Here is a 20,175-nt window from a genome sequence, read left to right as displayed (position 1 = left end):
TCCGGCTTGGCTAAAATTCAGACGACCAGTTTCAAGTTTGTGACGTTACCTCTGTTTCTCCAAAATATTGCAATACATGTGGAATACAGCAATATGTTTGTTTTATGTAAGTTACTGACAGTGCTCTGTCAGCTATACATTTTGCTCCGCATGTTTCTCCCATTTATGGGCAAAGCCTGTTTTATACAGCATATGGGGCAATGTATTGTGTCTTACATTGTGTCGGTTATATTACGAAGATTTCCTCATACATTATAAACGATACGATTCTAAATAATTGGTGATAATATTGTTTGTAGACTCTTGTACCCATGTGCCATTATAATTCAAGTCTAACAGGTCATAGATCGGGCTTGATGAGTTATTACTCTCTTGACATCACTGATCTTTGGCTACCAATAGCAACTGGATTGTCTGATGGCACTTCACGTGCTAACATCCGCGTATTTCATTGGCTGTTACTGCACAGTGTGGGTTAATGCTGTGTGTACTGCGGGTGGGCGTGGTAAGCAACCCCTTTCTAAGCTTTCCAATAATTATTCCCAAAATATGGCATTTTGGTGAGATATCACTTTTGCAATTTTCATGTTAGGTAAGGAGTCCCCCTCATTTTACTGAAATCTAGTAAATTCATGTAGCATGTTCATGCGCGGATAGCTATTTCATGTCACTGTTGGTGGAAATAATAAAAACATCTCCCAGCGGGGGGGTTTGTAGTCGCTGAGGACCAGATCAAATGTAGGCAGCGGACCAAACCACTGTGAGGCATGTGAGGGGGGTGAACATCCTCTGAAAAACGCATTGGACTCATTATAGAGAACAAGAGCTGTTAACGATATTGTCCTGCCAAACATTGACTAGACGCTGACGGACAACAGTGGCTAGCCTAGACTATATTTAATTGTTTTGATCAAAATAATTACTAGGGACAATTCTCCTTTTTTGGTTGATTGGCAGTATTGATGGGAATTACGACCCTCATCGTTCACCTAAAAGAGCCGGCTCACTAATTTAGCAGATAAAAAAGGAACGAATTTGGACATTTTTTTTTACTCATGGCTTGTAGGCTTATACAATATCATACACATAGGCCTATTCATTTAATAAATCTAACTTCCGTCCTTTCATGAACAGACTGTTGAATAAGAATCACTTTTCTTGTTTAAAATTCTGATAAACAGACTGAATGAGAACACACATACGATCTGGTGTTCACCTTCTGGATAGAAATGAGAACCTGTTGAGGATGTAGAGTGGGCTACATGGCTAGTACATGAGGGTTTTTTGCCCTTTGAACTGATTTTAAGGGCAACTACTAAACTCGGAAATAATGTATAATTGTTACATAAGGCTATAATGTAAAATTCCTGATGAAACAAACAAAAAACTTTTTTTTCCTACTGGTCAAAATCAAAATAGGCCTTTTCTACCAAAAGGCCTATTTTGCCTTTTATTTACTTTCTATTTCAATATTGTATGGTGAGAGACATCATTTCAAATATGATTATGAGCTCCTAAACAATGAAATCTCAAGTTGCCTTTGTTGGCTCAAACACTTTCCCAAAGCATTCGGAAGTTCCCAGTTTGGCATATTGAGCACAAGTGTCATCTGAATGGATTCATTCACAGCCAGCTGTTATGAGACTGCAGTAAACATGTTAGCCTCTGTGCCTTCATCACAACAAGATCACTGTTCTGTTCTCACACTGGCTCTCTGTGATCTCCTTCTGTCTGTCTGTCTTTCTCTCTCTTACACACACACACACACACAGACCTATACAATAACTGCCCTGTCTGTTAATCTGTAATCTGACCAACAGCTTTCATTGATAATTGTTGGACAACCTGAGCTTCTTTTAGACATCTTTTTTAACAGTAGCCTAATATTTACTGATAACTGTACAGTTGGCATTAAAGTGGTTATTACTGTGATATAGGCTATGTATTATATTAGCGTAGTTATTTTATTTTACCAATATGAATTGATGCCAGTACCAATCTGGTTTATTATATAAAGCCAGTAGATATATAGAGTGCAGGCTTGGCCGGTGATGCAAAAAGTTGCTTTCAAGCCCCGAGTGTGAGCCTACTTCACAAACAAGGGCTTTATTTTGAAATGTGTACCCGGAAGCCGTAGCATTGTGGCATCGTCTTGACGCTGGTAGATCCTCTCTGGTGAGCGCAATGGGGAATACCGAAGTGGCATCCGAGCTGATGTGATTGACCCCTGCGAATCTTCGGAAATCCTTTAACCCAAACAGGTACCCTACTGATAAAATAGCAATAACTATAGGAATAGAGTGTGCATGTGTAATTAAATGTGTAACGTTAATATCCACGCATTGCGCGTTTACTGGCACTGACTGAGCTGTGGGTCTTTGTCATCAGAGAAAGACGTGCATTTATTATTGAAATCAGTTTGAGCATGTCGATCCTCCTGCAGCATTAATGACTTGTCTTAATGTAAAGGTTAGGCCTTACATTGTTGACACTTACTGTGTCAACAATACAAGTGATTTATTAGAGGACTCAATTACGCACGACTATACCTGATGCATGCAGCGCGTCCACTCAGCCCATTATAGATGAGAAATGTTGGAAGACATCTATTTAGACCATACTCTAATAAAGGTTTTCAATGGACTAATGGTAGCTCACACAGAATCATGGCAAGGGCACTTAATACATTACTCCATACATCCTGCCACAATCCTACAGATTAAAGATTTAATAGGATGCTCTGGAAATCTGTGGAAAACACTTTACTCCACTAAGCTCCTATATAAATGTTATTGAGATATTATATATTTGGGAATAAAATTGTACATTTTCTTAACGGCTGTGTAGGAGTATTGTGCATTTGTATGTCTGCCTAAGAGAGAAAGAAAGACTGCTGGGCATCATTCCCAGTTACGCCCAGGCCACCTAGAATAACACTGGCATAAGTTTCTGGGACTCCATTTCTGCACTCCCCTCATCACTGCCACACTCACTGCTAATTTTCTGTTTGGCAGCACAACAAATCAAATGGTTGAAGAGCAGGAGCAGCCAAGTTGTTTTACTTTTTATTTTCAGTTTTTAGGAGGTGACAGAGAGAGAGAGCAGATCACACTGGCCTTTTGTATCATTTGGTGATTTGATCATTTGTCGGAGTTTGTGCTTGATATATAGTTGTTCAGGCCAGCTGAGCTCTGGTTCCCACATGGGATCAGTGCCATAAGGACAGCAGGAGCATGCCTCTGCAAGAGCAGGACACAGGACACACACACACACACACACACACACACACACACAAATAAACTGCCTATTCATGGGTGCAACAGTGTGACTAAATTATGTAAACTGTAAAATTAATATTTAATAGAATATGAGAACGGGGAAACACATGTTCTGAATGAAGAATGTTCTGTCATGTTTAGCTGTGTTCACTTTATATGTTTTGTGCCGAATTAACTTTTGCCTTGGAATTTGGTTTGAGCCTTTTTCCATTTTTTTTAATCAGCACTAATTATTTACCAAGAGAGATGTCCCTGTGAAAGTACTTATGGAAAAGGTCTGGTTATGTAAAGATCCTCATACTGTTTTTAAAATCCAGCAATACATTATCATCACTGACTCTGATGATACACTAATTCCCTGTCTATAAATTATACACAGTCATCTTGTCTGTCTTGCGTCCCCATGTTGAGTCTGACAATTGCACATGGACAACATCTTTTGGGTCTTGCCTATCTTGACCCCATTTTTAGAATGACAGCTGAGTGGGTGCGTGCTCAGATGATGACAGAGAAGGCGTCCCAAAATAGCCATGGTCAATCAGCCTGCTTGGCTCTGCAAATAGCCACAAATGGATGTGGGAGCTAAGGAAATTTTAGCAAATTTCCCTATTATTTATAAATTCAATATTTAGACTGGAGTAAAACTAAACTATCCTTTGAGTGTCCAACAGTACATGAAGTCTCAGAAAAGCTTGTTTTTCTTTGTACTCCTACTTTTGTTATAATTGCATAAATTAAAAATCGATGAAGTTAAGAAAATCACAGACTGATGGATTTTAACTAGTGTAAATGGGTGGAGGAAGCCAGAAACTGCTTAGTGCTGAAGGGAAGCCTCACCCAGGCAGATTTATATGAGAATGTCAACAGAGGGGTTTAACCTAAATCTCCGTGGCAACACAGCTCCCATCATGCTCCATGCTCACTCCAAGTGGGATGACATGTGAAAACAGTACCGTCCTCCCTTGTGCCATAATTACCCCTCTGAGTGTGTGTTTTTGGTTGCTGTATTTCATCAGCTCAAGAGCACCCTCATTTGTGTTTCCATTCCACTTCTGTAAAAAAAAAATTCTCCTGTGTCAATGGTGTCGCCCATACCCTAGACTGAGATTAAAATAGATTAATCAGGGATTAGGTCACAAGATAAGAGGAGGGAGGGATGTATTGTATGAGTGCATGGGTAAACCACTGTGTCACTTTCATCATGTCAATCAAATCAAAGGAAATGTTCATTTCTGTGTGTGTGTCCATATGCACTGCTGTGCATGTCAGGCCCTGCTATGGTGAGCTGTGTTAGCGATGACGGATGTGGAGGCGACCTATGAGGACTTCATTGCCTCTCGACGGTCCGGCCGCAGGAATGCCATCCATGATATTCCAGCAGCCCCTGGAGCGCAGGGACCCACGGACCCGTCACAGAGTCTGGCACAGCTCAACATCAACAAGTCAGGTAAGAAACATCACTGTCATATTGACACATATTGTTTTACCGTAGCCACAATAAACAAGTAAGAAGGGATTGGTATCGAGAACTTGGAATAATTCAGTGTAATTGAGAAGGATCATATAGTATTGCTGGAAAATGTGTTTCAATTGCTCGTATCAAGTACAGAAGTACAAAGAGTGCATAGACGGTGCAGTTCCTTTTTTAATACTACCACCAGGGGATGCCAAAAGCCTGAAAGTTTGCATTTCTGTGTACAGTTTCTTTAATAATGTCTATTTATTGCAAGAATTGGTATTGTATGAATGCAAAACAAATGTCTCATTCACAACCAAGGGAGAAAAAAATAGAAACACTGTGCCCTTAGGCTCAAAAGTATGCTATGCTTATTGTTACATGAATTGGACGTTTGACTTCCCATGTATGGAAGGAGATATGTGCAGAGTTTGACACTGGAAGGCTGTTTTCACACCCAGCTGCTGAAGGGGGGAGGGTTTTATCTGTGTTCACCTTAAATCTAAGATTAAGATATGTGCGAACAAAATGGTTTTGTGACATCACAACTAGTTTGATCATAGCCAATCATAGTCTAGAATGCAAGTGTATAATACATATAAGTGTATAGACGTCATCTTCTAGTGCACATACACTGAGAACGGACTATACAGCAAAGTAGGAGACATCTTATGTCTTGTTGCTTAAATGTATATTAGAATCAGAATCAGAAATACTTTATTGATCCCTGAAGGGAAATTCTGTGTTACAGTTGCACACATTGCACCAGGGCAAAGGAATATAATAAAGATATTGGTATATAGAGAAGTAGAGTAAAAATATAAAATAAAATAAAATAAGGAATGTGGATATGTACAATATTTACATAGTTAAAGGAATTGTTATGATACAGTATTTACATAATTAAGGAATTGTTATGGTGAACAGTAATAAGGAATAAATAGTAGCAGCAGAGTATTGCACATTATAATTTAAGCAGGTGTTATTGCACAAAACAGATAATATTGTCCAGTTTGAAACTAACTAAGTGTCTGTGTGTCAGACACGTAGAGGGATGAGTTATAAGGTTTGATGGCCACAGGCAGGAATGATTTCCTGTGGCGCTCTGTGGTGCATTTTGGGGGAATAAGTCTTACACTGAATGTGCTCCTGTGTTTGAGCAGCACGTCATGGAGTGGGTGGGAGACATTGTCCAAGATGACATGTAGCATGGACAGCATCCTCCTCTCTGACACCACCAACAGAGAGTCCAGCTCCACCCCCATAACGTCGCTGGCCTTGCTGATCAGTTTGTTGAGCATGTTAGCGTCTGCTACCCTCAGCCTGCTGCCCCAGCATGCAACATGCAACCTCCTCAGAAAATAGAGACAGCTTTGGCCCTTCCAGTAGAGGGCTTGAGTGTTTTTGGCCCAGTCCAGTTTATTGTGTAAGTGCACTCCCAGGTATTTATAATCCTCCACAATGTCCACAGGGACCCCCTGAATGGAAACAGGGCTCACTGATGCCTTGGCTTTCCTTAGATCCACAACCAGCTCCTTAGTCTTTGTCACATTGAGCTGTAGGTGGTTCTGCTCACACCATGTGACAAAGTCCCACACCACAGCTCTGGACTCAGCCTCGTCACCCTTGCTGATACATCCAATCGCAGCAGAGTCATCAGAAAACTTCTGAAGATGGCAGGACTCTGTGTGGTAGTTGAAGTCTGTGGTGTAGATGGTGAAGAGGAACGGAGAGAGGACAGTCCCCTGCAGGGCCCCGGTGTTGCTGATCACGCTGTCTGACACACAGTATTGCAGGCGCACATACTGTGGTCTGCCTGTCAGGTAGTCAATAATCCAGGACACAAGGGGGGCATCCACCTGCATCACTGTCAGATTCTTACCCAGCAGGGCCGGCCAGATGGTGTTGAAAGCACTGGAGAAGTCAAAAAACATGACCCTCACAGTGCTCGCCGGCTTGTCCAGGTGGGCGTAGGTGTAGTTCAGCAGGAAGATGATGGTGTCCTCAACGCCCATTCGGGGCTGGTAGGTGAACTGGAGGGGGTCACAGCTGATCCAGAACCAGTCTGATCCAGTGGTCAATGCCACAGGTCTGTAGTCCTTGGAGTCACTGGGACGCGGTGTCTTTGGCACAGGAACGAGGCAAGATGTCTTCCACAACACAGGGACCCTTTGGAGACTCAGGCTCAGGTTGAGGACATGGTGAAGGACTCCACATAACTGGGGGGCACAGGCTTTGAGCACCCCAGTGCAGACACCATCAGGGCCTGCAGCCTTAATAGGAGTCTCCTCAGCTTTCTTCTCATCTGGTCAGCAGTGAGGCACACAGAGGTTACAGGTGGGGGAAGGAAAGAGGAGGAATCGTCAGGCTGGAGAGAGCTGTTAACCTGAGAGCCGGAGGAGGAGGGAGTAGGGATCTCCCAGGAGGAGGGTGAGGGACAGTGAGGAGGAGGGGGGAGTAGTGGGGTTGGAGGTGATACAGCAGCTGAGTTAGTGCGGGGATGGGCAGTAGCCATAGCATCAAATCTGTTAAAGAACAGATTAAGTTTGTTGGCCCTGTCCAAGCTGCCTTCAACTCCTCTGCTGCCAGTCGGTCTGAAGCCAGTGATGTTCCTCATGCCGCTCCAGACCTCCCTCATGTTGTTCTGCTGGAGTTTAAGCTCCAGCTTCCTCCTGTACTTCTCAACAGAGGGAAACGTATATCTGTATAGTTACAGATTCTCATGGCTGCTGTTCATAATGCTGAATTTGGGCCAGCCCTGGGCCTTTCCCCACATTCAAACTGGCAGATGGGCTGGTGGAGACTGATAACCAACCATGTGCTTTGACTTCCTCATCATTAGTTTCCTCCACTCTGGTCAGGTTCTGCGTTGTTAAAGTGAGTTATGTAGTTACTTCAATGCCTTTTGTCCGTGGTCAGAAAATGGGCTTGTGGTGTGGTCTCTGTACATGCATCCAGTTAAGCAGCTTCAGATTTATTATTTATTTATCAAAACAGTATTTTACATCTTAAAACATGCCAGGAAGGGCAGACTATTGATTTTAAATGTAAAATACAGTATATAAAAGTTCTATGAAAGGGTCGGGGGGTGGGGATGAAAATGTCAATACAGTTACATATGTGTTATGAGTTGATTTTTCACTGCTTCTGCCATGTAGACTTCTATTCCTGTTGTCTTCATGGGGACTCTCTCGCTGATTCAACCAACCTCATTCGCATCGCTGACTTCACCCGTAGTAACTTATGTATGAAACTGTCTCTGTCTTTCCCTGTCTGTCAGGTGATGAGGGAGAAGACACTGAGAAAAGCCAGGACTCTCCAGCTAAAGAAGAGGAGACCCAGGCTGAGGGCAGCTAAGCAGCAAAGACCTGCTGACATTTGCAGATTCAAACAACCGCTTCCTCTTGTCTAGCTGATCCCTGAGTGCTAGGCCTCTAACTGGCCAGTTGCATCTAATGACTATGAACAGACACAGCAATATCCTCTCCTTCCACCACACTGCCATCAGGAAGTCATCGCCATGGTAACCAGAGTGCAGTTTCCCTTCTGCCCTTGGGCGTGTTCCAATTTCCTTAAAAAGCCTCCTTTCCTTTCTGCCTTTCCTTCATTGCTGCTGATATGAGATTGGATGTGTTGCATGATCAACACAGCAGGACGTCAACAACCAAAACCAGCCCTGTGTGACTGTCAGTGGTCCTGGGAGGAAAGGTGACAAGGGAAAAGAGGCCATTCAAGGTTTTTGGGGCAGGCTTAAGTGTTTCCACTGAATTCAATTTTTGTCTTCCCTTCCCCCCTTGCTTTCAATCAATCACCAATTCCAGGGAACCAGGCACAGTGATTGGACACTTCTCTTCCTCTGCTCTTCTTCACGCATCAACTCATGCACACACTTTCCCCTCTGTCCGTGCTCACTTGTGACTCCCTCAATGATTTGTTTCTGTATATTTGTTTATTTTGGGCCACAGATCTAGCTTTATCCATATATTGGGGTAGTGATGGCGCATAGATAAGATGCTTGCCTTTGGTGTGGGAGACCTCGGTTAAATTCCCACTGTGAGACATCCACCATTGTGTCCCTGAGCAAGACACTTAACCCCTAGTTCCTCCGGAGGCATGCAACCTCTGACATGTATAGCAATTGTAAGTCGCTTTGGATAAAAGCGTCCGCTAAATGTAAATTTATCGCATTAGCTTGTTGGACACCATTACAACTGCACTCCAGTGTTGTCAAGATTAAACATCCCAAGGGAGGGTGGTATTGTATTTTTGTATGTGTTGTTTATCTGTGTCAGGTTCGATATCTCAGACACTACTGATTCAGTTTGAAAGGAATGTGAGTAAATAATCTTGCCGTCTGGCATTTTTAATATTACATGCACTGGTCAGACACGGCCAGTCCACTTCAGGTCAAAACACAGGACATGCAGCATTTATTATTGAGTTAGGAACACAATCGATCTGCTCTCTCACTCTGTCACAGTGATCAAGGCAAAAGCTAATCGAAAGAGCAACAATGTTCTGTTTACTAACCCATAACCAAGTTCAGGCCTCACAGATACAGCCAGCATGTATTTCTACTATATAATGCATATTTTCCTCCCTGAATGCAGCATTTTGAATTAATTTTGTTGCCAATGCAAGTGGTCTATTACCTATACTGTTATTTATATTCAGAATTTTGTAATTTCTAGGTGTTTGTATATACACAGAAAAAGATTTTCTGATGTTTCAGTATTTAAATGCTACTTTCCCATGATTACCAAATGTTTAGTAAGCAGTTAACTTCAAGTATTCTTTGTGAGATTGACTTTCATTCTTGCAGTTATTCAGATGGTAGCTAATAGTAATGGAATAACATTTTTCAAATAAGGTTATACCCTTACCATACATCATATGTAAAACTTGTTTGGTTACTAAGTAGAGTTAATACAAAAAGTGCCCATATTATACCGTGTCCTGGTTATCCTAGATCAATACACTGCCGTTTAGCATATACAAATGTGTATCTGTGAGTGTGTGTGTGTGTGTGTGTGTGTGTGTGTGTGTGAGGATGTGTGATTTGGATTATGTTGGGTAGTGAGAAAAAGGATTTATTTGCTGGTGGAGATGAGAAAAGTTACAATACTGATTGCACTCAAGTACTCTAGCGTGTTATTTATAATGTATTACTGTTTATTTCAGTTGTGTATTTCTTTTTGTTACAGGGTGTCTGTTTGAATGATTATTGTTGTGATTGTATAGACTTCAGAAAATAACACCCATCTCAGTACTATAATGGTACCTTTAATACACTGCCTTTTACTATTACACCAATCACTGAATTCATACAACACTGACATACTTTTGTGTGGTTATTATTATTATCAAAACTGATGACATCACTTGGTTTTCCTTGCTTGTTTTATGAAATCTTAGCTACATGAACTTGAATATGAAATTAAATGCCTTGTTACAGGGGCATTTCTACATTGTATTTAAGGTCAAGAATAACTTGTACATTGAATCAAGGTATAGTGTGTACAGTTGCACTGTAGGTGACTTAGAGCACCCATTGTCATGTTTTCCATGTTGTTCTTTTGTGCAGCTCACTCATGAGTTATGTGTGTCACTGTGTTGTCAATGACTTTACTGTATAATGCCTTGCTATTTTATTTGAATTTGTTAGTTCTAATGTGCAGTCTCAAAGGTGAAAATTTCAAGGCGAATTCATGTTACATTGTCCTGTCCACAGGTGAGAGGGCTGAGTAAGAAAAGGCATTGTCTCCCTCTAGTGCTCAATAGTAGCCCTATTATTCAGCCACAGAAAAAACACTTCAGTGGTCAATTTACTTTTACTGTAAGTTGTTGTGGTGCTGTTGTGATTTTAGGATAGATAGTGTGATTGTTGGCCCATGTGATCGGATTGGTGATTATAGATCGGTGCTAGGCAAAAGACAGTGCAGTAAAGTGTCATTTTTATTCACCACTTTTCAAAAACACATCACAAAGGGTTTTACACATTCACACTGAATGCAATAAAAAATAATGTTATAATTGTGAAGGATTTATTTTCCTTCATTAAGGGTAATGTCACACAGGTTTCCCCCAGGCCCAATAACATCTTCACACCACTATAGATAGTTGAATAATAATCTTTTATGGGCATATAGTGATTCTCTGTGGCCAGTCTCCTCCGTTGATCTTCATTAAACAAAGCTGTGTAAGACATGCTGAGTTACCTGAGACCTTCAATAAGAGTTGACTTGGCCACAAGAATTTCCATCGCATTAATAGCTCATGGTAATCAGGGTCCTCTTGCGGTGAGGCCAGCTGGGGATATGCTTCCACTAATACATAAGTGGACAACAAATATAGAAGAATTCAACAAAGAACTCCTAATTAGACAGATAAGTTACAAAATCTCCAAGTCATCGTTACAGTGTTACACTGTTATCTTTAAACATATTAAACAATTTCATTGAATTATGTATTTGGATTTTAAAGTTCAACTTCAAAACTGATAAATGCATTAAAAACTCTATTTAAAAATCTGGAAGCTAATGCAATTACACTATAGATCTGGTGAGTGTAATTTAAGTGTCTGCGATCACATAGCTACTGTTGTTAGTGGGTTCTTTAACTGAATAGATACTGTGGGTATATATCTTGATGATGTAATTGATACTTACACAAGACAAAGTATATTGGATTCAGTAGTGGGACCCCTAATTCTCTTTTGTGTATTATCTGTTGGCCCTTACAGGATGGAAGACCTGAAAACATGAATGGCATTCATTCCTGTTTTCTTAGGTTACTATGGTATATAATCTTTCATCACATAGCTCACAAAGCAGTGACACAAGGCAACTTTTACTAGTGACGCTTGAAGTTTATGTTGAAACACAACAAGCCTCATTTCATGTAAAAACAAGCAGTCTTGTACAAATAATGTCTCTGTGCTGTATCTAAAATAACCAATGAGCAGGCTGAATGGACTTTACTTGTGAGTTAACTTATCTTAGATTAATAGGTTAGGCGTTGCAACATATCACTATGGTTGCTCTTGGAGTGTTGGTTGGATTCATTCTTATAATCTTGTCTAATTTAAGAGTGGGAATACATCTCACAGCTTTCAGTTACAGTTTTTGTTTTAATGAAAAGGGTGAACACAAGTACAATAACAGTGATGGCAGTACAATAGAATAATGTGGAATACATAACAAACAGTGATATAAGCACGCTTAAGTGAGATTTTGAACCACACACAATGAATAAATCTGCATGTTTCTTAATAAACATCCCAAAAAATGTTTGGATACAACCACTATAGTTTTACAGAGATGAGGAAGTCCATGAAACCATGTCCATCCTTACCACGCTTTTTTTGGGTCTAACACAACCATTCAGCAGTGTGTTTTTCATGTTTACATATCAACAACTGACAAATCTCCTTGAGGGATAAAACAGCCATGCATATCCTTGTGGAGCTCAGTGTTCACGTTTGCTCGAGCAACTTCTTTGAATGTTCTGCCATCAAGAATCAGGATGAAATTAGACTGGCCTGGGTTGGTGTTGATGACTTGTGTTAAGGCCACGCCTGCAAATGGAAAGGCAGAGGTTATTGTGAGAGCGCAAAGCAGAATGTCAAAAATCTTATCGGACTTGCTTTCACTTGTCTAACAAACAATTCTACACCCCTTCAACTCACATTTTTAAGTTCAGATAACTCAACTTGAAGATTGCCTTTGTTTCAACTCATAAATTTAAGTTCATAAAGTGGATATAACTACAGTGTTCTAGTTGTCCCAATGTTAGTTAAATGAACAAGTTTGAGTTATTCTAACTCATAGTTTCAAGTTAAAGCAACTTAACCAAATTAATACTACTTTCCATTTCAAGTTAAGGGATTTAAATTCCAAATTTGTTTCAGTTTACATCTATAAAGGGCCTTGAAGACAGACCACAACAACAGCACCACTGTGCTATTATCTTCAATGACTTGTGACAGGGCAGGGCAGCTTGCTGGTGCGATTGTGCACGCTGCAGTCAAAGTTCAAAATAGCAGCAGATGTCACCTACTTTCTGAAAGGGCCTTAAGGCCGTTGTCTGGAACCCTTTCCACCGGTCGCACTAGTTTTGTTTACCACAGAAGTGTCTATATTTTGGTTGGAATTTGAATATATGACTTATCTGCAGTGTATAATTAGCAGGGGTGAGCAAGAACACCAAATTTTCTGTATCTGTACTCAGAATTGGTGGGGCTTAATCTATAAGTGGGTGGTATAAACTGGAAGTTATTTAAGCCTGAAATTTCTATCAGAACTTGCTATATTTATTAGAAAACCATTTACAGAACAGCCTCACAATTGAGCTTCAGAGAATAGTAATTGATTTTTTTATATTCATATATTTATAGTTTATAACAATACAGATATAGACACATTTTACTCTGATGATACTCATAGAAAGTATCTGTACCGGATACTCGTTTTAACTGAGTACTTGCTAAACCCTAATAATTAGTTGATTATGTATATGTTTTTCTCAAACTCAAAAGACGCAGCACCTAGGCAATCCTCATACTCTCGCCTTTTTTTTCAACTGATAACTTACATACGTAAGTTCAATCAACACGACAAAAGTGTCAAATAGTCAACACAATGAATTAATGCAAGTTTAACTTTCTAAAACTCATACAGAGTTCAAAATCCAAAACTTGTCAGAGCTATTTGAGTTCAAAAGAAGAAGTAAGTTGACATGACTAAATGGGTCTATGATTCTTTTGTGCACACCACCCGGTTTTCTCACCATCGTCCTCCGACTCTCCATTTGGTCTGGGGATGAAGATGGGCTCTGACGGCCAGCAGTTGTCCTCACTCCAGTAAATCCTTTCCTTGGTTTCTGTGTCAAACTTTGTAATCTACAGTGAATGTATAGATTAGAACAAACTAGTAAAACTAGCACTCTTGAGTTCCTCATACTGTATCTGATTGCTTATACTGTCAGAAACACTGGGATCAGCAATTATTCACAAAATAGAAGAATATAGAATAGAACCCAAGGAGCTTATCTTGCAGGCATTAACTGCCAGTGCAGTACTTTGTCCCAACTGCAAGCCATATACTTGGAAAAGAGCTGTAAAGTTATAAAAGTTGACCATCTTAGTACAGCCAGTAGGGTAAAGCATCTTTGCTTAATTCAATCAGCAAATAACAACAGTTGTACTTTTTCAGCACATTTCAGTCATATTAGTGTTCCTCATTGTTGATGTAAAAGGGGGAAGCATAATACATAGTCATCTGTTAAATTCATTCAAGAAAAGAGGGTATTTTCACAAGACTATTGTGCATGTTAGCATGACCAGACTATAGAGCAGCTTCATCCCCCCCATCCTCAGCATTCCACCACACAATATAGTTTATTTCTATATATAATTGTATCATTTTTGTATATGTTTGCTCTGTGAGAAGCATAAAAGGAACTATTATCTACACATACTGCAGATATCTCATTATATAACCCTGTTGTAAAATGACAAATAAATTAACCTTGTACCTTGTATGTATGAAAGACAATATTATTAGTTCTAGCGAATGTTTTTGGGGCGCTAAATAAGGCAAAGGAATCACCTCAACCATGAACTTCTTAATTTATCTATTTTTTTAAAATATATTTACACATGTTCCAGGTCTGAAGAAAATGTACAAGGCCTTGTTTTCCTCAAAGGAAGCTCACGATGTTCATAAAATGTTTCCTTTTGTTCATCCTTCTTTTTATTCATATCCAAACACCAGTCAAATTCAAAGAAAACCCAAAGCTCTTCTCTGTTGTTGAGACTATGTGTCAAATGGGAATAAATAAACATATCAAAACTGTTTAAACCAAGATGTTTCCTTTCTTACCTTCCTCTTTGCAGACAATGTACATCTGGACTGTGTGTATGCAGTGAGACGCAAGGGAAACTCTTTCAGAATAAAGCTTTGTTTCTCAAGACCGTAAAGCCTCACCGAGTTTATTGCTTCTTTCCATTGTTTCTGGCAGTGGCTCCTTGATGTACAAGTGTACCCAACGGAAAGGGCATGTGGGTATTATGGTATAAATCTGTAATTCACACTTCAACAAAGTGTTTCCTGCCTTCTGCTGTGCTGACTGATAATTCTCAGTTCTGAAATTTGCTTCCTACCTAAAAACAATGTGGCCAGGAACAAATTATTTCCCAATAGCCTTGCATTTAAAATCTCTGTTCTTCAAGAGTCTGCAAGTTTGCGTCTGTCTTGGCAAATAACGCTTGTAGGAAATGAAGAAGACGGATGTTCCCACCAGCTCTGTTTTGCAAAAGCCAAACAAAATGTTACCTTTAATGACAGTGCAGACTCCTCCACGCAGTTCCCGTAGACAAACCGGTGCCTCTTGCCATTGATGTCATAATTGATTCTGGGTAATTCAAAACCTGATGGAAATATATATATGTATATATATATATATATATATATATATATATATATATATATATATATTTATTTTTCTTTACCAACAAATCAATTACTCTTAAAGACACAATACACAATCAATGATTACTTGATTTTACCTTCACAGAGCACCTCTGCCTGGCACAGTAGTTTGCCTTCTTTCTCCTTCACAGCACTGGCTGTCGTATATTTGACTGTCACTATGTCCTCTCCAACCGCAATACCCTGCAAAATCCAGTTAACAGTAAAAATAAAGTGTCAAAGGAACCTCTTGTCTAAATTTCAGGATTAAATCAATTCCACATTTTTTAAAAGCCCACCTTGTCTGAGTGGACGGGAAGTGCAAATCTTCTGTAGCTTGGTTTGGAGTAGGTAACGTCATAGAGCTTGTCGTTTTCCTTCAGCTTGCTGAGGTAGAACGCATCATAAAGGCTGTTATCATTGTAGGCGATGACATCAAAGATCACATGACCGTTGTCCTCGAAAGCATTCACATGATGGTAGACGATCATTGCTCCAGTGTAGTACTTTGTCTCGACCTCTTTGCCAGTCTTTCTGTCTATCAGGTGGATCACAGTCTGTTGAAGAAACAAACATTTAGAAAGACAGCACACAGTTACCTTAAGAATTTAGATCTACAGTCTACAGTCCACTGGTAGACTCGTGTACACCCTTTCCCCTTGGTATTTACAGCTGCTTCATTCTTAGTCCAGAAGTGTGAATATAAAGAACCTGACAATAATCACAACGCAACCAGCAGCGACACCTTACCTTTTCCTCAGGGCAAAATTTCAGGCAACTCGACCAGCTGACTCCTCTCATGTATGCAGTGGCCATCCTGAGGATGTCCAGTTTCAAAGGCTGCTCGATGAAAATGAAGTAGTTGTCCGTCATGCCGAAGCTGTGGTAGTAGCTGGGTGTGAGGAGCGAGTGGCAAGGAATGGCGCAGACCACCTCCACATTCTTCAGCGCAGGGGCATTCTTGCCTTTGTCTGAATGTTGAAAGTGAATAGCAAAAGAGACAAACAAATTCAGAGAGACATAAAAAAAGACAGTTAAAAGTCCATCAAAGCATTATGTCCATTTGCTGGCATATTCATGATATATATAAATAATATTCAATTAATTAGTAATAAAGGCTCTTAGAATGTATTAGTAGTAACATTGAGACAATGTAATATTTTATCAGCTCCTTTGTAAGTGTATTGTTAAAGACACATTGTTGGGTTTCAAGGTTTGATGTGGCAACATTATGATGGTTGTAACATGTAAGTGATTGTGTGATGATCAATCATTGCGGAATCTGGACCTTTAGGCCTACAGTGTGTACTAATATTGCCTATGCAAATGCTTATCATGATAAAGCAAATAACTACAGAAGAGCTGAGATTTACATCGAGCAACAAACAGTCTGCAAAACAACTGCAGTGTATTCTCATTCCAGGAAGGAACGCATTTCATCTGTTTTTCACCTGCAAGGCATGTGCTATCTACATTTGAATAATCTTGTGTTAAATCTTAATTTTCAACATCTTCTACAAAGCACAGCTGGTAGGAAGCGAGAACACGACATGATAGATAGAGAATGTTACAAGGTGAATCTACCTTTCTCTGAAACAGCGGGGACTTTGAACAGTACGTATTTAGTTTTGCCCTTCTCTGCTATTGAAGTTCCGAAGTTGTAGGAGTTGCCCTCCTTGTCATAGTGTGGATGGCACGAAGCCATGTTAACCGGCAGGTACTTCTTGTAGTCCACCTGTGTGAAACAGTTCAGCAACTCATGAGCTCTGAAGGGAACTCATGTGGAGGTGGGTTAGGGATCACTGGGGAGTGATCAAGATCAGCAGAGGACGTTACCTTGTCCAGAGTCTCCAGGGTCACAGGATCAATCTTACGGATGTAGTTGGTTTCAGAGGTGGCATAAAAGTCATTTCCGTATTTAATAAAATTGCTTCCGCCATTGTCAGTGAAGTCAGGCACTGTGTGGTTGAGAAAGGTAACTGCCCTGAAGATAGAAGACATTTAGAGAAATTATACATATTAGAAAGGGGTGGGGTTCTCCAACACAAACGACTGATCATAAGGAAACCTGAGATCTTTTAGAAATGTTTTTGTTGCTTGCATCTCAATGCCTCCCACTGTTTTACAAGACTGTAACATGTTGTTTGTGTATTGCGGCTGTTAAAGAAGTTTCATATCAAGTTTTCAAACGACCGCTACAACAATACAATAAGAGGACTGAATTAATAATAAACAAAATTAAATAATAATAAACACAATAAAACTAAGTGTGACTAAAATTAAAAGTGTGTTTACTTCACAATAAAATTCTTGCTTGGATCTGGGTAGGCCATTGTCCCCATTTCAGACACCACTATCCTGTTTGCACTCATGTTAGCATTATAGGTGTCACTTCTCAGAAATCTGCTCCTGTGGGTCACTTCACCTGTAAGTAAAAAGAAAAAGCTTTATTGCATGTACATGCCTACATGCCTGTAGTATGTTGTCTTCAGTTGCAACAGAAAACGTGTTAAGGTCACAGATCAACAACTGTAAAGGTTTTATTTTATTTTTTTAAGACATAAAAAAATTATACCGGAATATCAATCAAGTTAGAACTGCAAGACCAACCGTCTTTAAAGGCGAAGCTGTGCATGATGGCCATCCCATCAAACCAGTGGTTATAGCTGGTGTCCCCCACAGAAAAGATGCCGGGGCCATTGCGCAGTAGTGTGCCTTGCAGCCAGCTGGGAATAGTCCCTAAACGAGAAGAAATACACACAGTGTTAAGCGATGTACTTCAGCACGTGCATCTGTTGGTCATTCCGCAGTGTAGCCTAGAAACTCGACCTATAGCCTACCTTTCACTTCTGCCAGAAGGGGGTCCGGCCTCTCTTCTGCATTCTTAGAAAAGTCTGTGGTCATGTTTGCTGACAATGATGTGAAAAAACACGTGGAGTCGTCTGAGAAAGTACTGCAGTTTCCCCCTTTAAATAGCTGGTCGTCCTTTGGGGACTGATGACGGATTTGTTTATCACTGCGGTCACGCTATCCACACTTCGGAGAGTGGAAGTCGTGTCAGCGAAATGCGCTCCACAGGGGAAAAAAAGTTGAACTTTGACACGTTTTGAGTCATCTCATGTAATAGGGCCATTGTAGATAAAAGATACCGTAAATAAATTACGGAGCCGGGTAGTGTCGTACAGTCACGATAAAAACACTCAGGGAAATAAAACCTTTCTAGGCTATTATTTCTCTCTCTCTCTCTCTCATTGTCTTCTCTCTTGTCCGGCTTAGGTTTTGTTTTGTTTTGTTTTTACCGTAATGGCCCTGTGGTATGTGACTGTACGACACTTGGCCCCGTTTTCCGACATTACAAAATCTCCACTCTACTTTTATTGACCAACATTTGTATTCCCTCGTGTTGTGATTGACAGCTGTTGAGCTGAATCCTGCATATTCATGTTTTCTGGCTCACCTACTAAGTTATGCTAATGAACGTGTAAAAACAAACACATTTTATTTGTATTTTTTTAATAACTGAGCCTGCTAAACATAAGTGTAGGCTAATACTGTTGCAGGGAGTTATAGTGTGAAGTCAGATGATCTTCGATCTTAATTACTTTTATCTGTTTGGTGACCAGATTACAATCTTTATTATGGCCTTATATCACTGGATAGTGATACTTTACATGCTGTACTGTCACATACACGTTTTTCTCTGTGGATTATGTTTTCTTGGAAAGATCAGTAGTGACTCCCATGGTAAACAGTGAGCCCTATCAGCTGCAGGGCTGGCAACAAGGTACCTGATGCACCTTGTCTTTGCTGCAGTGATGATGATGCTGTTTTCTGTTTCTCTGAAAGGTCATTCAAATTCCAGAAAATGTGCTTCAAACATTCATACTAATATCAACTACAGCCCTCAATAGATAGAATTAATTACCCCACCAACTCAATGATCAAGATACAGATTTACATTAAACATTAATTTCTTCCATCCTCATTAACAATTTGTTTCACATCAGATCATTTTTATGATTTTATGGCTGAGATGGGACATGAGCTATGCAGTAGCAAGCTTGTTCTAGACTGAGTGTATCTCAAATTGTTTTAAATTATTGTCATCATCTAATTGTGGCAACAACAGTTATTTGGTCATATCTCGCTCCATAAACTATCTTTTAACAAAGTTATGTCAAAGTTGTGTGTTTCTTTCTGCTACAAACACAGAAAGGAGAGAAACAAGCCAGGGGAGTATATGTCAATCAGGAGAAAGCTGACTGAGTGAAAAACATTTATTGACATGTGATATGTTGAATATGAGAATGTGAAAAGTCGTTTGGCGATTAGACTCCATTGTGATGATGTGGTATTTTATGGGGGTGGTGAAGACACAGAGGCATAGAAATCCCCTTGATGGAGTCTAGACACTGGTGGTGGTGGTGATATACAAATATGGAGCATTTACAGTGCGGCCTGCCATAGTCTAATTCATTTCCCACAGTTTCATAAGTAAAAACATTCACAATACTTCTCATAATAATATAAAAGGTATCTTACATTTGCGTCATTGCTTTGGCAAAGTATCTGTCAAATGAAGTAAAATCTGGCTTTGTGCCCTGATCAAATCGCAAAAGACTGCGATTTAATTAAATAAGGATAAATAAGAGATTGAGTCAGCATAAATAAAATAAAAGTTATTTTAGGAGGTTAAAAAAGTATAGTAATGTTTACTCTGAGTAAATTTAAAATGAGCTAGCCTAATTTTTACTTTTACTTGAGTAGATTTTATACTAGTAACTTTACTTGTACTTAAGTGAAAATTCATTAATGTAACAGTACTTTTACTGAAGTACAATATTTTAGTAATCTTTACCTCTGCCAGAAAGAAAGAACTAAGGTAAAGAGTACAGTAACTGTGTGTTCAAACCAGCTAGTGGAAAAACTAAAATCTGAAGCTTAATGTTATAGTAAAGTTCTGAATGTTTAC

The 20,175-nt window shown here is 39.8% G+C and overlaps 2 protein-coding genes across 2 annotated transcripts; one reads left to right on the top strand and one right to left on the bottom strand.

The window, feature by feature from the left end:
* Positions 1 to 124: 124 nt before the first annotated feature.
* Positions 125 to 10,668, top strand: pkia (cAMP-dependent protein kinase inhibitor alpha). Its single transcript, XM_038725989.1, has 3 exons — positions 125 to 2,261; positions 4,548 to 4,725; positions 8,015 to 10,668. The coding sequence occupies exons 2-3, from the start codon at positions 4,575 to 4,577 to the stop codon at positions 8,089 to 8,091; spliced, it is 228 nt and encodes a 75-aa protein (XP_038581917.1). The 5' UTR covers positions 125 to 2,261; positions 4,548 to 4,574; the 3' UTR covers positions 8,092 to 10,668.
* A 1,175-nt stretch (positions 10,669 to 11,843) lies between these two features.
* On the bottom strand, positions 11,844 to 18,467 carry bco1 (beta-carotene oxygenase 1). The gene is made up of 11 exons (XM_038725955.1): positions 18,044 to 18,467; positions 17,814 to 17,942; positions 17,499 to 17,628; positions 17,040 to 17,187; positions 16,788 to 16,938; positions 15,954 to 16,174; positions 15,503 to 15,760; positions 15,302 to 15,407; positions 15,069 to 15,163; positions 13,522 to 13,633; positions 11,844 to 12,310 (listed from the first exon to the last, which is right to left on the bottom strand). Exons 1-11 carry the CDS (start codon positions 18,105 to 18,107, stop codon positions 12,138 to 12,140), a joined length of 1,587 nt encoding a protein of 528 aa, XP_038581883.1. The 5' UTR covers positions 18,108 to 18,467; the 3' UTR covers positions 11,844 to 12,137.
* Between the last annotated feature and the right edge of the window lie 1,708 nt (positions 18,468 to 20,175).

This window comes from Micropterus salmoides, unplaced genomic scaffold, assembly GCF_014851395.1.
Source record: "Micropterus salmoides isolate LMB-PRFRI ecotype aquatic unplaced genomic scaffold, ASM1485139v1 Ms_hic_scaffold_1, whole genome shotgun sequence".
Classification (NCBI taxonomy): domain Eukaryota; kingdom Metazoa; phylum Chordata; class Actinopteri; order Centrarchiformes; family Centrarchidae; genus Micropterus; species Micropterus salmoides.
Note: the sequence above shows the minus strand (reverse complement) of the source record. Positions and strands in the feature narration are given on the sequence as shown.

Bases quoted from the DNA above. Each gene is read 5' to 3' on its own strand.
- pkia (XM_038725989.1), top strand. From the start codon at position 4,575: ATGACGGATGTGGAGGCGACCTATGAGGACTTCATTGCCTCTCGACGG. The intron at 4,726-8,014 runs GTAAGAAACATC...CCTGTCTGTCAG, and splicing joins GCTCAACATCAACAAGTCAG to GTGATGAGGGAGAAGACACT.
- bco1 (XM_038725955.1), bottom strand. From the start codon at position 18,107: ATGACCACAGACTTTTCTAAGAATGCAGAAGAGAGGCCGGACCCCCTT. The intron at 16,175-16,787 runs GTAGATTCACCT...TTCAACATTCAG, and splicing joins CCCCGCTGTTTCAGAGAAAG to ACAAAGGCAAGAATGCCCCT. The intron at 15,164-15,301 runs GTAAAATCAAGT...TATTTCCATCAG, and splicing joins GGCAGAGGTGCTCTGTGAAG to GTTTTGAATTACCCAGAATC.